This window comes from Oncorhynchus masou, chromosome 26, assembly GCF_036934945.1.
Source record: "Oncorhynchus masou masou isolate Uvic2021 chromosome 26, UVic_Omas_1.1, whole genome shotgun sequence".
Classification (NCBI taxonomy): domain Eukaryota; kingdom Metazoa; phylum Chordata; class Actinopteri; order Salmoniformes; family Salmonidae; genus Oncorhynchus; species Oncorhynchus masou.
In genome coordinates this window covers 22,116,469-22,130,707 of record NC_088237.1, presented here as the reverse complement: position 1 = coordinate 22,130,707, position 14,239 = coordinate 22,116,469, and the positions used below count along the sequence as shown (strand labels likewise).

Sequence of the window (14,239 nt, the reverse complement as noted above, 5' to 3'; positions counted from 1 at the left end):
GTTCTCTTGGTTATGAGGTGATAATAGTTTATTGTCGTCGATGCTATGCGCCGGGTGGGATTGAGGGGAGCTGTTTCCATGTCTTTCGTTTTGAAAAACAATTTTGGTTCTCCCCCAAAATGTAGATCAATGGAGCAAACGCACACTCGAAGAAGTCCCAGGACGCGCTTGTGGAAGTATAATAATTTTGAACATATTTGTGGCGTTTTACCATGTAATTTCGCAGGTAAGAGTTGGCGTGAATTTATTAGAATATGTGAATGGTGGAATTGTATTTATGGTTAACCATGTGTAAAATAGATCTGTTCATGCCTTTGGTAATTTTGCCTAGACTAATAATCTATGTCGGTTAGCCTGTTAATCAAATAAAATGGCACCAATCACGAAATGTATGCTTGGATTAAGTTTGCACCATATCCTGTTCAATCGCACGTATAGCCTAAATTATGTTTTATATATGTGTTTGGGTAGCCTAAAGTCGCAAATTTGTATTTTTGGTGACGAGAATTTTCCATGTCATTAAGCATTCTGATGCATTGCCACATGTTCGTAACTTGATCTCCATGACCTCATTGTGATTCTGGCGATGCATGGTAAAATGTTAAAGAATATTTTCCATAAGTGAGTTATGAAAAAGTTTCCCAATTCTCAAGGTGGGTGGGTGGATTTATTAGAACGCAGCCCAAAACAATTATTGGTCGTTCCCGAACGTGCAAGCTAGGCTAATATGCTGCATGCATGTTTAATAACACTTTCCCACTCTAATTTGTCCATAACATCCAATAATGTACATGTTATGAATGTAATTGAATATGGTCACTCATGTCGCTCCTTTGAAAATAATATATATTTTCAGCATAAAACATTTGTAAAAAATGTATAGGCCTGCCCGGCACATTTTAATTGAGCCTATATGCTACATCAAGTCGGCTAGCTGCGCTTTGGCCAATATGTAATTTGTTTAGGCTATATAGGCCTGTGTTCAGTTATTTTGTAGTATACCAGAGCCCATAACTTGATAACTATTCAACGCCAGCTGCGCGTGTGCGTTTGGACTCTTATATAAACACTTGGGATTGTTTTTATCTTGCCTCTAGTCTTTATGCATTACCATCATACCCCAATAACATGTCCTGGGTTGGTTTATATAGGACTATAGTTTCACGTTAACAATATGAAATGCAAAGGGGCACAATAAGCAAATATGGTGTGACTTTCCTTTTTCAATATCAACATTATCCTTGTTGGGAGACTACTGACAGTCTTGCTCTGGACATTGGTTGACAATTCTAAGTGTTGTAGGCTTATCAACCAATTACTGTAACAATATTTATTTATTTATTCCTGACCTTAATAATTATTGAACTTAAAGTAGTACCAGACCTAAAGGTGTTCTAGGATGACAAACGTTACACTACACTTTACACTGCTATGCTTTATCTTGGCCAGGTCGCAGTTGCAAATGAGAACTTGTCCTCAACTAGCCTACCTGGTTAAATAAAGGTGAAATCAATAAAAAATATTTAAACGGATAAAGAGACTGGACAGAGGAAATAATGTATTACATAGCACTCTGTTAGGCAACCAATTGTTAAAACCTTATTGCCAACAGTCAACTGTACTTTGCCTGAATAGCATAGATTCCTCCATTACAAGATGTATTCCCTCTGTTTTGTATATTGAATAAACAAAATGTATTCTACTGTCAGCCCTCTTTCTTAGTATTGTACCTCATCTCATGTATGCATGTGTCCAACATGATATTGCCGTTTTGTCTGGCCCCTAGTATTATTCAAAACCAATGCAGAGGTTGGTATGGGGGTGGGGCGATTCCTGTGGGAGTGAAAGGGGAATGGCTGTCCTCAGGTGAACTTGTCAGATTGGCCAGTGTGACAGGTGTAGAGTTGCCTTTCTTTTGTTGGCTTCAAAGACGGCCAAAGGATCGGAACTGTTTTTATTATCTGAAAATAATCTTCCTTAAATGAATGGAAGTGTAAAGCTCACATTCCTCTGGCAGAAAATGTGCAAACACAAGGAGGCAGGTAGCCTAGTGGTTAGAACGTTGGACTAGGAACCGAAAGGTTGCAAGATCGAATCCCCAAGCTGACAAGGTACACCTGTTCTGCTCATGAACAAGGCAGTTAAACCACTGTTCCTAGGCTGTTATTGAAAATAAGAATTTGTTCTTAACTGACTTGCCTAGTTAAATAAATTAATGATTAACCAATCATTAATTCTAGGCTTTTACATGTAAGATTGATGAAGACGTTTGCAGGACAACTTCACTGGAACCTCCCTTTTTCCATGAGAGGTTATGATGGGGAGATGAGAATAAAGTGCATAATGTAAACCTGGACACTAATAACTAGCCTATCGGGTGTCTACGATTTCCTACAAGTATAATATAGAATTTGAACGGAGAAAGATGTGTGTAATGTAAAAAAAGGGTACTTATACTAATTACTAGCTTATCAGGTGATAAACTACATGCGTTTTTTTTCAGTGAATATAATAGGGAATCTGAACTCGGATACTCACCAATACTACTTTAACAATATACTGCCTTAACTAGATACTGCCAGAATGTCATACTGCTATAACTTCATACTGCAATAACTATATACTGTCAAAACATCATACTGCTGTGCTGTCTAATCAACTTTTACACATGAATGTTCTAGTTGTACCAATGACCCTATCAACACACTGGGGTTCTTGTGTGAGAGTGGCAGGTGAGTAGTGAGGAATAGGGGAGGTTTATTATGAGGCACCAGCCACAGGAAGCTCATCTGAGGAGGGAGAGTCCTTTTGAGGGGCCATTCATTTATATGGGCTGTGACTGCCAGGGTTTTCATCATCAGCTGAAGACTTGGTCCAATGGAGTAGTGCGATCCTCGCCACATTTATCCAGCCAGGAGAGAGCATCATCCATGGAAGGTGTAGCGGCTGCATTATCAAGCTCCAATGCAGAGGCTTCTCACTCCATCACACAAGCCTCACTTGCTATACAGTCATCTCTTAGGAAGCCAGGTGTAATTTAGTGTATCATTCAAGGTGATTCAATTGACCTGGTTTCTGCACCACCCACTCATGTCCTGCACAACCAGGGAACTTGTTGATGTCTGGTTCTCAGTTGTCAGTGAGTTTGTGTTTCCCTCTGCATCTCCTATTAGCGACAAGAACTGGATCAACATCTAAGAAGAATACTGTCATTTTTTTCTTTCAGTGAACAGAAATTAGTTTCTGCTTGTATCCCAATCCCCCTAAGACACATACACCCTAAGGGGTTGGAAGCACACTGAGCATATAAGGGTTAACTGTCTTGTTCAAAGGCACAACAGCAGGAGATGACATGGCGAGAGGCTGGCCTAGCCAGGAAATTACTGCTGCGTATTTACCAGGGGTTTCTCCGGTTCCTTGATGAACTTTGATCCGAAGTAGGTCAACCAAATGAATGTGTAGCACAACCATTTCCCCACATAACTACCTAATTGTATTTGATATGACATTTGTCTTCCACTTTAGTTAGTTACTGCAAAATAGGGATCTCCACTCTTCTCTTTACAATTGTGTTGGATTTTATGAAATGTATGATATTCTAATTTATATCCATTTTCAGTTAATAAATGTTAATGTATCAAAGCATTCTAAATTTACCTCAACCCTGAGCTACTCACTGTCTTTGTCAAACATCCAAAAGCCACAATGTTTCTACTTGATTGGGCAACAAACCTAGTCAGATTTGCCTTAACTATTTTCATGAAAATGGAAAAATAACTAAATGAAGATTATCCCTACATGATGATACAACTACAGAATTAGCAAAATTATAAAAATTACGGTAGTTCCACTACCATCTATCTGTGGAATATTTCCACTTGTTTTGCTTTTATGCTACTACAGTTTCTCATGCTTCGTGAGATGCCTGCAGGAAAAGGAAGAGAGAGGGCAGGGCTGGAATAGTTTCGGCATTCCACCTCAATGCCAGAAATTACCCCCAAAATCCTTGATATAGCCTAGTTCATTAACCATTATTTATAAACATTTGTTACATTAGAAGCATTAGAATCCCAAAACATCTTCCACCTTTTAAACAATATTTCAAATAAAATGTCACTGCTTAAAGTAGAATGGGGAGTCGTGCAGGAACTGGGTCAATGTTACAGTATTATATAAGCAGTGAGGTAAGGCGATAGCAGAAACTATCACGCCAAACACATGCTGGGGGAAAACTGGGATAAAGCCAGTGGTTAGACGCCCTCTTATGGTACTCATCACATGCTGCACGACAGCCGGGAGAAAATGTCTGCCAGTGGTTGGTGTCTGGTCGGCAGATTTAGGTTGGAGAGTTCATTCACCTCACCTGCCAGGTTTATGGCTTTCAAGATGATCAGTTACACGATGTAAGGCCATTTCCAGTTAGCTGAATTTACAACGAATTTACACTGAGGAACATTTGTCAATGGGCTTACAATTGAGAGTTTATTTACAGTCCTCTCAAGTGGATGTTAGTTAGTGCATACAAGTGTATCATGTGACTGTTCAACACAAGAACATTTATATTTATAAGACGGTTTAAAATTATTTTTATTTTGAAACTTTTTACACTATTTTGCACACTCCCAGGCAGCTTGTAGTGAGTGATACACAATGGTTGGAACGTTGTATGGGATGCTTGAGGTCAACATCCATTGAGTTGGTATTTGGGCCATCTTCTGGGGAAAGCAAGTAACTGCATTCATTCGTTATTTTATTTTCTCAGTCCTCAGTTGAGGGTTTCAGTTGATTATCGGGGATATGTGAATGTTCTTCATGGAGGTTTTCAACATTGGCAAATATAAAATCTGGGGAATTAAACAAAACACCGACCCATTTTGTCTCTAGGCCTCCGTAATAGTGACAGTGCTACAATAATGCATCGATTTGACCGTAGGTGAATTACAAATGATGAGAAATCAAAGCTAATGTGTCAGTTTTGTATGGTTCTTGTGCCTGTGGTTTAGGACCCTTGCAGTTAGGAGAAACCAATAGCCTTCCTGTTTCTCGGCCTGACGTCATAACACCCCACCTGGCAGGAGCCATGCCTGACGTCATAACCCCCCACCTGGCAGGAGCCATGTCTGATGTCATAACACCCCACCTGATGCCTTACGTCCATCCATGTCTGATGTCATAACACCCCACCTGGCAGGAGCCATGCCTTACGTCATAACGCCCCACCTGGCAGGAGCCATGTCTGATGTCATAACACCCCACCTGGCAGGAGCCACCCCCACCTGGCAGGAGCCATGCCTGATGTCATAACGCCCCACCTGGCAGGAGCCATGCCTTACGTCATAACGCCCCACCTGGCAGGAGCCATGCCTGATGTCATAACACCCCACCTGGCAGGAGCCATGCCTGATGTCATAACCCCCCACAAGGCAGGAGCCATACCAATCCAAGAGCTGTCTAGGAAACGGAAGGGGGATCTAGATAACAGGTAAGAGCAGAGAGACCTCACCTTTCACAAAGCAGCATAAAAATAACATTCTTATTTTTGTCTCTTACCCGGTGGACTTATATGTTGTGTTCTCCGTGTCTTGCAGGGGAAATGGTGATGCTCAAATAGAGGAGCAACAGAGCAGGTAATTGAAGATTCTTTAGCAATGAATTTTATTTCAACACTAATCTTGGCAAGATCTCTCAGAGCCAGGCCAAGTGCTGAAATGAATCATTTTAAATAATCATAACTATTTCCCATTCCAATTCAGATCGGAAGACGATGATCAACAGGTGAAAATAAAATGGTTCAGGTAAGAGCCTGGCATACATATTAATTTGGTATATTGATAGGGAGTTAAAGGCCAATGCAACCATTTAAAAATCAAATCACTTCTGGGTAACAATTAAGTACCTTACTTTGACTGTTTTCAATCAACATGGTCAAAAATAAACACAAATAGCTTCTTAGAAAGAACAGTTTCTCGAGCAAGAATTTCGCTAGGACTGTCTGAGATTTGCTAGGACTGTCTGAGAGTGGTCCAGGGGAAAACTGAATACGAGCAGTTTGGCAGATTCACCAGGCAGGCCAAAACTCCATCCCACCAAAACTGGCTGAAATTTCAGGATGTCATTTCAAACAACTCTTACACTAAAAGGGTATTATCATACATTTCACAGTATTATTCCAACATCATGTTGTGGAAATATATATAAAACACAGGAAAATCCCATTTTTGACTGAACTTGCTTTAACAAACAGGAGGATAATTAGTAATACTAATACTGAAGCTGGTATGATGCAAGCAACCACATCAACGTAAAGCCAATAATAACAATAACACACACCCTTTCATGTGTTGTTGCTTTTATAAATGATATCATGCTGACTTGATAGCAACCCATCAGATACCTGTATACTAAGTCTGTGAGAGAGACAAATAAGTGTATTTGTGCCCTCACTCACAGGGAGCCACACAGCCAAATTGAAAAGCGGCGAAGGGACAAAATGAACACCCTTATTGACGAGCTGTCAGCCATGATCCCCTCCTGGAACCCCATGGCCAAAAAGCTTGACAAACTCACGGTTCTGCGAATGGCTGTACAGCATCTGAAAGCCCTGAAAGGTAGGCCTCATCATCCCAAAACTGACCCTACAATACAGTATCACACCAGGCAATCTGTGCAGCACCACACATCTCTTTAAGGTAGGTCTCATGAAGCTATACTAATGCAGTAACAGCCTAGGACACATTGTGGTGGCAAAATACACAGCTGTGCACAAATAGCTTGGTTCATTGCTGATAATATAGATTTAATATTTCTATATATTTGTAACTCAATTTCTGATAGAAATGTCAAGCTCCTAAGGGACAGGTACAACACAGACAACAGCTCAGTGCTGTGTTCGTCTCGTCAGCAGGTGCCAGCAGTTCCTTTACTGATGTTAACTACAAACGCAAGCCTTCATTTCTGCCTCAGGATGATCTCAAGCACCTGGTGCTCACGGTAGGCCGCCATTCAATCTCTTTCTCCAATTAACCAAGATCAATCCCATTTGGTATTGTGGCAGCAGTCACAACAGTAGGACAGGATTATGTGTTGTGTCAATTTACAGTTTTTGTGTGTTGAGTCTTCTAAGCTCCAAAAATAACTGATCATTTTGGTATAGATATGGGAAATATAATATTAACCAATAATATAGTGACCTAGGGTTATTCCTTTCAGATTACAATGATGAGGTGAAATCTACAATTGTGTGGTTTTTATTTTCAAAGTGCTGCATTTTATCCAAAGTTATGAGAGCGTGGTGGGCATGTTTCTTCTTCAGACTAAGTATACACTTTATTTTTTGGACAGTAACACAGTATACCCTCTGGTATTTTTCCATTCAGTTACTAACTAACTTTACTCTGGAAAATCCCTAATTAGAACAGGATGTGTCAACCGCTCAATTCTATGTAGAATTAAATCATATAGAAATAGCCAGTTCTTTCCCCTCGCTTGGAGTGTTCTGTTGTTTAACCTTTGCCAGCTCTGATCTACCACAAGTGTGCATGTTTGTGACACAGAGTCGGCCATTTTAGAGTAAACAGAGAGAGTGGATACACACGGATGGTTTATACACTGTAGCGCTGTCAGTGTTTTCATGGACCCAGAATGAAATATATTGAGGTCGTGCCGTGTCTCATTTCCCCAGGCTGCAGATGGGTTCCTGTTCGTGGTGAGTTGTGACAGGGGGAAGATCCTCTTTACCTCAGAATCCATCTCCAAGTTCCTCAACTACAGTCGGGTCAGTGAACTGGTTATACTTAAACAATAAAGCCCGAGCGGGTGTGGTATACGGTCTGATATACCATGGCTTTCAGCCAATCAGCTTTCAGGGCCCAACCCACCCAGTTTATAATATACAATAAGCAAGTCTGGCAGTCTTAATTTGCTACTTAATTCTAAATTGAGCTAATTATTGAGGTGGATTCCAACAATGTCACTATCACTCAATCCTATCTGTTATCCACTTAAATACTCTCAATGACAACTTTAGAAAAAGTCCATTACTTAACAGTGCTATACCATTCATTTAGTTCCATGGTTTGGTTTTCTTTGGCCATTTGTAACAGGCACACCATGCCCCTACCACTCTCATTGATTGTTAGCTAGTGATGGCTAAAGTTAGCTGACGTTTGTAGTGGCTGTCTAAAGAAAACTGAACCATGGATTATATATTCTCCTGGCCCATAGACTACTTACATGGTGAGGAACTATCTAACATCAAAATGTAAAATACTGAAATTCCCTTTTAATACCTTAGAATGTCTGTACTATAGTAAAGTTGTACCTGAATCTGTTTCATGCTTTATATTGTGGAGATGATGCTTGAAGTGGAGACCGGAGGTTTAACCAGAAAGTTCAGGTGGTTCTGAAGTGGGGATCTGAATCATTTGTTTCCCCTAGTTCAGAAGTATAGTTGGCTGGCTAGCTAGCTAGCTCACACAATATTTGGTTCCAGGTTCTGAGATGAATAGTTTGGTTCTGATAATTAAAGTGCTGTTTTTGTTTACAGTTGGAACTAATTGGACAGAGTCTTTTTGATTATGTCCACCCGAAGGACATTAGTAAAGTGAAAGAGCAGCTGTCAGCCACAGGATTATACCCTCGTGAACGGCTCATAGATGCCAAAAGTAAGTCTGCAAAGACTTCATTTAAATGTATCTGTTGCTGGGATTTTCATATCTATTTCTCTCTGTGTTCTGTTTTGTTTGTGTCTTGTTGAGATGCAGTTAAAGCTATGTCACCACTATAACGGTATTACTTTAAAGAAAGTTGCAGCTTTTATCTCGGTTCTATTAGCACAGGGGAAAGAGTAGAGAGCCTGGGTTCTGTTTGTTGTTGCTTTACTGGTTTCCACTTTGCCCTCGTTCTCTTTTGAGGTCACAGTCACTTTCTTTTTATGTTCTGTCTTCAATGTGTTTTTTTTATACTGTAAATATAATGTGGTGTTGTTGTATCATAGGCTCTCCCGGTTCTTTAGCAGGGTTACAGGTGCAGGACCTTCCTGTGGGAGCAGTTCAACTGTGTACAGGGGCACGGCGCTCCTTCTTCTGCCGCATGAAGCACAGCAGAACAGTTATGAAGACAGAAGACAAAACCATCCAGCCCAGCAGCTCCAAGAAAAAGGGTGAGAGAGCCATGCAGTAAGGACTTTCACTAAATACAATGTAAGAGCAGAGAGAAACGTGGTGGTCATCAACCCAGAAGCACAATTTATTTTTCTTGATTCCACCTCACTGAGGTTAGACCTGATAGGGCCATGATTGGAATTGCATGTAGGGGTTAAGTGTAAACACAAGTTTTATGTACACTGTCTCCCCCTGTAGAGTCTCAACAATACTGCACTGTCCATTGCACTGGTTACATGCGGAGTTGGCCTTCTACCCAGCTGGATGCTGAGAGCGACGATATCGAGTCCTCCCATCTGTCCTGCCTGGTTGCTATGTGCCGCGTTCACCCTAACAATGCCTGTCAGCCCTCACGAGAGGTCAAGGTCAAACCCACCCAGTTTGTCACTCGCTTTGCAATTGATGGCAAGTTCATCTTCGTAGACCAACAGTAAGTTGTGCCTCTTATCCCCTCCTGAAACCTTTTTGCGATTTTCGCTCATTATTAAATATTCTTGGCAAGTGTTGGCATAATTTTGAACCAATACTGTTCATAAGGGGGCATTGTGGGCATATCCTTCACGTGGTGAAAAACACTGGGAGGAATATAAAACTGAATCTATACCCTGTGAAAGTAACCGCCCCTTTCGATTTACTTCTGGATCAAGTCCGCTAATCTTTTGAACAGGCTTACCGATTATATAATCAAATCCGTAATATATACAGTATATACAGTTATTTGTTTTTACTGAGTTTTTGCACTTAAGACCATTGCACTACGTTTTTGCCCATTGAAGACCATTCAAAAAGCCTACAAAAGTTTTTTTAAACTACAAGGCTGAGGGGCAGTCACTTCCTGGTAACTTTCATAGAGTATTGTTCTCAGAGTTTTGTTCAGATTCTCTTCCAGCTGAGTTGAGTATGTTTTGATACATACTGTAATGTTAGCCAAGGCTACGGTAAGTTAAATTGGCCTTGGCTAACATTACAGTTATACCCTGGGTAACCCAACCTGTGCTTGTATTAACAGCGAAAGAAAGAAACAAATAAAGAGAAAAGCAATGACGTTGGTTAAGGCCTGGCAGGCAGTCATCTTGGATAGGGTTTGCCATGGCACCCCCTACCCATACCACAGTGGCTGTAAGTGTAATGGGGCTACCCCAAGTTTTCCAGCAACTGGTCTGAATGCATTCCAAATGAGACAATTTAGCCCTTGAAGAGATGACTGTACTGATTATTTCAAGAGATGGCAACAGTACAATACTAATACTATTGGTTTGAAATACAGATTATAAATTGAAAAATGTTTACTTGGAACATTGTGTTGGAAATATAATTTTTTATATAGTAAGCATGTCAAGATAAAGACCTTCTAACTTATCAATTGTCAAATAGGCAGCTCCATTTCACAACAGGAGCCCTTTCACATATGTGGATTTGTTATTGTGACCCAGGCTGTCCTAAAATGTAACACTGGTGGTGAGATCTTCTGACCAACAGCAGAGAGTGCATTGAAGTCGTCAGTCCTGTTTGATTTACAGTTGAAGTCGGAAGTTTACATACACCTTAGCCAACTACATTTAAACTTAGTTTCACAATTCCTGACATGTAATCCTAGTAAAAATTCCCTGTCTTAGGTCATGTCACGAACGTCGTTGTAAGCATCGGACCAAAATGCAGCGTTGTTTGGGTTCATCATCTTTTATTATGGGAACCGGCACAAAAAAAACAATACAGAGCAAAGAAACTAACGTGCAGCTTTGTCGTGCGCAAAGGCAACAATACAAAAACAAGATCCCACAACAAACAGGTGGAAAAAAGGCTGCCTAAATATGATCCCCAATCAGAGACAACGATAGACCGCTGCCTCTTATTGGGAACCATACCAGGCCAACATAGAAATAACATAACTAGGCTCTGGACTGGGAACCCTCACTGGAGGCTCCGGGCCATGGATCGTCACTGGAGGCCCCGGGCCATGGATCCGTCACTGGAGGCCCCGGGCCATGGATACGTCACTGGAGGCCCCGGGCCATGGATCCGTCACTGGAGGCCCCGGCCCATGGATCTGTCACTGGAGGCCCCGGGCCATGGATCCGTCACTGGAGGCCCCGGGCCATGGATCCGTCACTGGAGGCCCCGGGCCATGGATCCGTCACTGGAGGCCCCGGGCCATGGATCCGTCACTGGAGGCCCCGGGCCATGGATACGTCACTGGAGGCCCCGGGCCATGGATCCGTCACTGGAGGCCCCGGGCCATGGATCCGTCACTGGAGGCCCCGGGCCATGGATCCGTCACTGGAGGCCCCGGGCCATGGATACGTCACTGGAGGCCCCGGGCCATGGATACGTCACTGGAGGCTCTGTACTGTAGACCGTCGCTGGAGGCCTGTTGCGTGGAGCTGACACGGCGTACCAGGCTGGGGAGACGCGCAGGAGGCCTGGAGCGTGGAGCTGGCGCAGGGCGTACCGGGCTGGGGAGACGCACAGGAGGCCTGGTGCGCGGAGCCGGCACAGGACATACTGGGCTGTGAAGGTGCACTAGAGGTCTGGAACGTAGAGCTGGCACAACGTGTCCTGGACAGATGACAACCTTAGCACGGCAAGTGTGGGGAGCTGGCACAGGACGTACCGGGCTGTGGAGGCGCACTGGAGACACAGTGCATAGAACCGTCACACATTGTACCGGAACGATAACACGCTCCTCAAAGCAAGTGTGGAGAGCTGGCACAGGACGTACTGGGCTGTGGAGGCGGCCTGGAGACCTGGTGTGTGGAGCCGGCACAGATGGTACCGGACAGATGACACGCTCCTCAGGACAAATACGGGAGCTGACACAGGTTGCATCGGATGGCTAACATGCTCCTCAGGGTGACTGTCTTGCCTCTCCAGCCAAACCAACAGCTCTTCCTCTTCATTCTCTTCACATTTCGCCAACCACTCCTCAAAGGTCTCTATCTCACCCCTCCGTTCATTTTCTCTCAATCTCTCCATCGCTTCCTCCATGGTCTCTGACTCACCCCTCAGCGTCGACGACCACCCCGTGTACCCCACCCTAAAAAATGTTTGGAGGCTGCTGCTTGGGCCTACGTCGTGGCCACGTACCCCAGTGTTGTCGCTGTCCCTCCTTCGCTGCTTCCGCCTGCTTCCATGGCAGGCTTTTGTCTCCTGCCATTATTTCGTCCCAAGTCCAGGATGTCCTCCACTCCTGGCTTTCCTCCCAGGCCAGGATCCCTGCTCCTCCTGGGCACGCTGCTTGGTCCGTGGGTGGTGGGATCTTCTGTCATGAACGTCATGGTAAACATCGGACCAAAATGCAGCGTGGTTTGGGTTCATCATCTTTTATTATGAGAGCCGGCACAAAAAAACAATAATGAGAAAAGAAACTAATGTACAACTTTGTCATGCTCAAGGCAACAATACAAAAACAAGATCCCACAACAAACAGGTGGGAAAAGGCTGCCTAAATATGATCCCCAATCAGAGACAACAATAGACAGCTGCCTCTGATTGGAAACCATACCAGGCCAACATAGAAATAACAAAACTAGAATGCCCACCCTAGTCACACCCCGACCTAACCCAAAATAGAGAATAAAGGATCTCTAAGGTCAGGGCGTGACAGGTCAGTTAGGATCTCCACTTTATTTTAAGAATGTGAAATGTCAGAATAATAGTAGAGAATGATTTATTTCAGCTTTTATTTCTTTCATCACATTCTCAGTGGGTCAGAAGTTTACATACACTCAATTAGTATTTGGTAGCATTGCCTTTTAAATTGGTTAGCTTGGGTCAAACGTTTCAGGTGGCCTTCCACAAGCTTCACACAATAAGTTGGGTGAATTTTGGCCCATTCCTCCTGACAGAGCAAGTGTAACTAAGTCAGGTTTGTAGGCTTCCTTGCTCGCACACGCCTTTTCAGTTCTGCCCACAAATGTTCTATGGGATTGAGGTCAGGGCTTTGTGATGGCCACTCCAAGACCTTGACTTTGTTGTCCTTAAGCCATTTTTCCACAACTTTGGAAGTACGCTTGTGGCCATTGTCCATTTGGAAGACCCATTTGCGACCAAGCTTTAACTTCCTGACTGATGTCTTGAGATGTTGCTTCAATATATCCACGTGCACCAGTCCCTCCTGCAGCAAAGCACCCCCACAACATGATGCTGCCACCCCCACAACATGATGCTGCCACCCCCGTGATTCACGGTTGGTGTTCTTCGGCTTGCAAGCCTCCCCCTCTTCCTCCAAACATAACGATGGTCATTATGGCCAAGCAGTTCTATTTTTGTTTCATCAGACCAGAGGACATTTCTCCAAAAAGTATGATCTTTGTCCCCATGTGCAGTTGCAACCCGTAATCTTTCTTTTTTTATGGTGGTTTTGGAGCAGTGGCTTCTTCCTTGCTGAGTGGCCTTTCAGGTTATGTCGATATAGGACTTGTTTTACTGTGAATATAGTCACTTTTGTACCTGTTTCTTCTAGCATCTTCACAAGGTCTTTTGCTGCTGTTCTGGGATTGATTTGCACTTTTCGTACAAACTACGTTCATCTCTAGGAGACAGAACGCGTCTCCTTCCTGAGCGGTATGACGGCTGCGTGGTCCCATGGTGTTTATATTTGCGTACTATTGTTTGTACAGATGAACGTGTTACCTTCAGGCGTTTGGGAATTTCTCCCAAGGATGAACCAGACTTGTGGAGGTCTACAATTTTTTTTCTAAGGTTTTGGCTGATTTGTTTTGATTTTCCCATGATGTCAAGCAAAGAGGCACTGAGTTTGAAGATAGGCCTTGAAATACATCCACAGGTACACCTCCAATTGACTCAAATTATGTCAATTAGCCTATCGGAAGCTTCTAAAGCCACAACATAATTTTCTGTAATTTTCCAAAACTGTTTAAAGTCACAGTCAACTTAGTGTATGTAAACTTCTGACCCACTGGAATTGTGATACAGTGAATTACAAGTGAAATAATCTGTCTGTAAACAATTGTTGGAAAAATAACTTGTCATGCACAAAGTAGATGTCCTAACCGACTTGCCAAAAGTATAGTTTGTTAACAAGGAATGTGTGGAGTGGTTGAAAAACGAGTTTTAAT

The 14,239-nt window shown here is 42.8% G+C and overlaps 1 protein-coding gene across 1 annotated transcript in view; it reads left to right on the top strand.

Annotated features, from left to right (window-relative positions):
* Positions 1-14,239, top strand: part of LOC135515031 (basic helix-loop-helix ARNT-like protein 2) — a 29,441-nt gene that overhangs the window by 1,549 nt on the left and 13,653 nt on the right. The window contains exons 2-11 of the mRNA XM_064938831.1: positions 5,004-5,071; positions 5,424-5,482; positions 5,589-5,627; positions 5,754-5,795; positions 6,451-6,608; positions 6,902-6,990; positions 7,682-7,774; positions 8,546-8,663; positions 9,014-9,160; positions 9,360-9,591. Of these exons, the coding sequence (XP_064794903.1) occupies positions 5,004-5,071; positions 5,424-5,482; positions 5,589-5,627; positions 5,754-5,795; positions 6,451-6,608; positions 6,902-6,990; positions 7,682-7,774; positions 8,546-8,663; positions 9,014-9,160; positions 9,360-9,591 (1,045 nt within the window). The remainder of the gene's footprint in view (positions 1-5,003; positions 5,072-5,423; positions 5,483-5,588; positions 5,628-5,753; positions 5,796-6,450; positions 6,609-6,901; positions 6,991-7,681; positions 7,775-8,545; positions 8,664-9,013; positions 9,161-9,359; positions 9,592-14,239) is intronic.